Source organism: Penaeus monodon, unplaced genomic scaffold (assembly GCF_015228065.2).
Source record: "Penaeus monodon isolate SGIC_2016 unplaced genomic scaffold, NSTDA_Pmon_1 PmonScaffold_4418, whole genome shotgun sequence".
Taxonomy (NCBI): Eukaryota; Metazoa; Arthropoda; class Malacostraca; order Decapoda; family Penaeidae; genus Penaeus; species Penaeus monodon.
Genome location: NW_023659240.1, coordinates 15,250 through 20,045, shown reverse-complemented (window position 1 = coordinate 20,045; position 4,796 = coordinate 15,250). Strand labels below are relative to the sequence as shown.

The 4,796-nt window shown below is 38.6% G+C and overlaps 1 protein-coding gene across 1 annotated transcript; it reads left to right on the top strand.

Annotated features, from left to right (window-relative positions):
• Positions 1-2,079: 2,079 nt before the first annotated feature.
• Positions 2,080-4,070, top strand: LOC119570912 (putative uncharacterized protein DDB_G0290521). The gene is made up of 3 exons (XM_037918458.1): positions 2,080-2,146; positions 3,367-3,596; positions 3,846-4,070. Exons 1-3 carry the CDS (start codon positions 2,080-2,082, stop codon positions 4,068-4,070), a joined length of 522 nt encoding a protein of 173 aa, XP_037774386.1.
• Positions 4,071-4,796: the final 726 nt, after the last annotated feature.

The window sequence follows — 4,796 nt, the reverse complement described above, 5'->3', positions numbered from 1 at the left end:
GGGACTGACCCCAATCAGTATGCTTTTAGAAGTTTGAAAGACCCCCAGATGCCTTGAAAGGGAGGAAAAAAACTGCATACAAAATTTCCCTTTCCCCCCAGCGACGTCAAACTTTAGCAGTTCTTTTGACCTTAAAAAGGGGTTTACGATACTATTTGGGAACCCAGGGGCATACTCATAAAGCTGTATGACTTTGGGTTAAAGGGGGAGTTTACTACCTTCTACAAAGTTTCCCTTTGCTAACAGGAAGTCTAAAATTTTGGGGGGGGGAAAAAGTTTCTTAATTGGAATATCAGCTGGAAGGGGTCCCCCCCCCCAAAAAAAGGGAGTGTCTTAAGGTAAACCCTTTTTGCCATTGCTAAAAATGACATCTTAAAGGTTGTTCCAAGTTTTGTCTATTTTAAATCTGTATGTGGATGATTTTAAAATGTATTGCTGGGAAGAAGTTTTACAGGATGTAAAAAAGGAAAACATGCAGGCAGCAAAAAGCAGGTTGTAAAAGGTGGGAAAAACAATCATGGTTTTAAATTTTCCCAAGCAAGACCATGGTTTAAAATACTTTTCCCCCAAATGAGGAAATTTCCCCCACCCTTTCCCTTATTTAGGAGAAAACCACTGAATTTTGTCCAAGGGGTAAAGTAGGGGGGTTTCAAATTTTTTGATCAAATTCCCATGGGGCCCTTTCACATCAAACAGAAAAAGTGAAGGTTTTAAAATGCGTTTACTTTTTGCAGATATTTAACATCTTTTTTGGGGGGGTACAGACGGGACAACGTTTCCTGCAGTTTTACTGAGCGCTTATTGCAGAAAGCTTGTTATGGATGGGGGGCTCTTTCATCTCCCCAACCCCAGGGTTCTCTGGATTTTTGGCCCTCGGTTCAAAATGAAGCTCCAAAATTTGTCCTTGGGCTTTCAGGTCTTCACCTGTGGAGCCCTGTATGGAGAATGGAGAACCCCCTTTCTTTAATTCCCACTGGGACTACATAAAACCCTGATTTATACACAAAAACTAAAAAAGGATTTGGGAAAACCCCAACATCCAAAAGGGTTTTTCAACCCTCTTGAAGATACCCAAAATCCTATGGTAGGAGAATGGGGGAATCTTGTGGAAGATTTTAAAAATTAAAAATCTCATTTAAGGGTTCTAGCTTTTTAAATTTTCCCCCAATTCCCCCTTGGATAAAAATTTGAGCGGGATTTGGTGGGAAATTTGGGGGGAAAGGGGAGAGATCCAAAGCAGAAGTCAGAGAGAGTTTCGTCAGAAACTTTTCTAAGTACTAAGGATCAGTTTGAAATAATATAGATGGTTTAAAACCCTAAAATGGTGTGAGCTTTGCGCAGTGAGCAGTGATTATTTTCCCTTTAGGGAGACTAATTTTTCAAAAAAAATTTTAATTATGCTTTAATGTTTATCCCAAAATTTTTATACATTAGAGCATATTTTTTGCTTTGATTTTTTAATTTTTTTTTTGTAAGATTTTTTTGGATAGTTTTTGGGAAGTTTTAAACTTTTTAAATATTTCTTTTTAAACAAGGTATTCTTTTGCAAAATGACCTTAGCGTTGATGCGACAGAAAATTTTTAAAAATAATCAATCAACTCTTTAAAGCCAGATGGTACTCAGACCCCAGAGGCTATGGGGCCCACGGCACTCTCAAAAGAAATTTAGTAGGGGGGAACCGAATTTATTCTTCAAAAATCAACAAGTTTACCATTGTGCATGGCAGTCATACAGACAATTGCCCATGAAGAAAGGTGTTGCATGCACTTGGTGAGCCGAATCCCCAGTTTACATTACTTAAAAAAATTGGAGCACACAAAATTTTAGAAAAGGGAAACTGCCCCCCCAACAGCTGCCGGGTGGAAAAGAGAATAGGCCCCCCATGTTAAACCATGGGGGGAAAGGAGAAACCTGCTGGAAAACCTCACCCCCAAGTAAGGGGGGGCCAAATATATAAAGGCCCAGACGAAGACAGAACTTTGCAAAACCAAACGAATAAAACTGAGCTATTTAAAACCCGCCCGTTCAAAAAACATAAATGAAATTTTGGGATTAAAAGTGGGGGGTTCGTGCTAATCATGGGGTCAGTTGTGGTTTGGAATGAAAAATGGCGAAGATTTTCTCTCAGCCTGGGGGCAGTAAATGGTAAGGGTCGGCCCCCAGGGAAAACCCCCTCTCATCCGAGGGGTCGGCGGTTTGAAATTTTTTGCGCCCAGGTGCAAGAAATTGCAAACTGTCCCCGGGAGGAAATCCCGTGGCGGGGCACCACGGTGGGTAAGGACTGGGTTTCCCGGCCGAGTCAACCCCAGCGGACCCCCCCCCGTGAAAAAAAGTCAAAACATTAGTCGCACAGGTTGGGCTCCCCTCATGGGATACCCTTTGGGAGAGGTTTAAGCTTCACATATCGGGACTTATCTCCCCTTTTCTCTCCATTTTATTGCTTGCATGACGACTGGCGTAGCCATACCCAAATGTGTTCGTAGTTGGACCCAATTTTTGTCAGTAGAGACAAATATATTTTTGTTTTTTAGCTTATGTATGTATAAGTATGAGGCCGCGGGGGTGATGATTAGAGCATGGGACTCAAGACTGTCACGACTGCAATCAGAGTTCGGGGGTTTCGATCACCAGCCGGCGCGTTTTTTCCCTTGGGAAGGGAAAAATTCACCTCGTTTTCCCTTACCTAGCCCTGGGGGGCAAGCCCGCCCAAGTCAGTCCCGGCCCCGAAAGGGAAAAAATAGGAGGGTTTGACTCGAAAAAAAAACCGGGCGGAAGGCAAAAAAAACCCCACTGCCCTAAATTGCCAAGAAAATAGGGAAAAATCCATGATCGCAACGTCCCTGTGGGACAGGGCATTGAGAGGGGAAAAAAAAAAAAAAAAAAAAAAAAAAAAAAAAAAAAAAAAATATATATATATATAAAAATATATAATATTTTAATTAATTATATATAATAAATATTTTATATATTGGCTTTGGTTTTAAAATTTATTAGAAATTTGTGGGGTTGGTATCAAGTTGTATGTTTTTTTCTTTTTTTTCATAATTTGTCGAAAGCGTTTCGATTTTTCAATGCCTTGATAGAATAAAAAGATATTAATCCCCTGTGTTTTTTGTTCAAAAATTTCTTCTTTATTATAACTACCTAAGCCGCAGCATGAGGAAATATAAAATTTAAACCAAGGAAAAATAACGATATATACCTTCAAAATCACCTGTAAAGTCAGTCCCAAAGTGGAAACCCCCAAATGAGCTAAAATTACCCTCAGAGTGTGTTAGTTTATTACCATTTTCTATTATCTCCCTTTCTCCAGCCTACCATGCTCAAACCCCCCCCCCGTTTTTAACCTTTAAATTTACAAATAGGGCCTTTTCACCCTCGGAACCCAAAATCTTCGGGGGGACACCCCAAACCAAGTTTTTGTCAAACCGGGGGGAAGTCGCTCGTTTATGCAAATTCGACTTCTCCAACCCCAAACCCGCCCCCCCACCCTTCCCCACGCTGGACAACCATCCGCTGGGGTAGTCGGGCCCAAGCTTCCGGCGTCACCCGGGTTTACGAAAAGCTCTCCTGGGCGTCGCACGTTAGAGACATCGTAAGGGCCCGCCTCGTACAAACTTCACATTTGTTCGCTTCAAGTCCCCCTGGTTTTCCCCCTTTCCCGGAAATTCAAAAAAAATCTTTCAGGGATTCATTTGCCAAATTGGGCCTACTCCTCCCCCCCTTTGGAAACCCCCCCCTTTACCGCCCCCCCTGCTGTACAGCCCCGATAGGGTGCAGAAAAGGGAACCAAGAACTTTTTCGGTCCTGTTACCCAGCTACGACTGCGCCCTTCCAAAACCAGGGCCCAACTCCCTCGCCCCTCAATACACCAGCCCCACTCATCAATTTGGGGGCTGAAGCTGTTTGCCATCCACGCCAAACCCCGATCTGGGTGCCCCCCCAAAGCGCCCCCACTTCCCGGGCCCCCCAGGCCCCCCAACCCAAAATAGTGCCCCTCAGGGCCCGCGCTGACCGCTACATCGGGGGTACAATACCCACCAGTCCGACTCAAACAAAAGAGCACTAGTCAATGGACCGACTCCCCCCCCTTTTCTACAGCTCTTCTAAAAGCACTAGTCCCCAATTTACTGGTTCCCAAAACTTGTCCTTTTCTATTTTTTTTTTTGCTTTTTTTGTTGTCATATTGCTGTAAATTTTTTAGTTTTGTTGTTTATACGTGCCTTTTTTATAAAATAATTATATATATATATATATAATAATATTATATTAATTATATTTTTATATATAAAATATATTTTAAAATATTTTATATAATATATTATAAATATATATATATATATATAATATTTTATATATATATATATATTTATATAATATAAAATATAATACATATATATGTATATGTATATTTTTAAAAATAATATATATATATATAATTATTAAAATATATATTTTATTAGAAAATATTATCTATTTTTTCTAACATATAGTATATCTATTCTCTCTGGGTTTTCTATATATGGGAATAAAATTTTTACATTTATAAATAAATTACAAATATATATTTTATATTAAAAATATATAATATATATATAATTTTATATATATATATAAAATATAATATAAAAGTATTATATATGCATATACATATGTAAATTTTTTAGATAAACAGAGAGATATAGATATACATTAGTAAGATAAATAGATAATATTTTCTATATATATATATTATATATAAAATATAATTTATATTATATATAATAATATATAATATTTTATATATATATTTTTA

Coding starts and splice junctions, on each gene's coding strand:
- LOC119570912 (XM_037918458.1), top strand. CDS start 2,080: ATGGGGTCAGTTGTGGTTTGGAATGAAAAATGGCGAAGATTTTCTCTC. Junction 2,147..3,366: donor CAGCCTGGGGGCAGTAAATG/GTAAGGGTCGGC, acceptor ATTTACAAATAG/GGCCTTTTCACCCTCGGAAC. Junction 3,597..3,845: donor CGTCGCACGTTAGAGACATC/GTAAGGGCCCGC, acceptor TTCCAAAACCAG/GGCCCAACTCCCTCGCCCCT.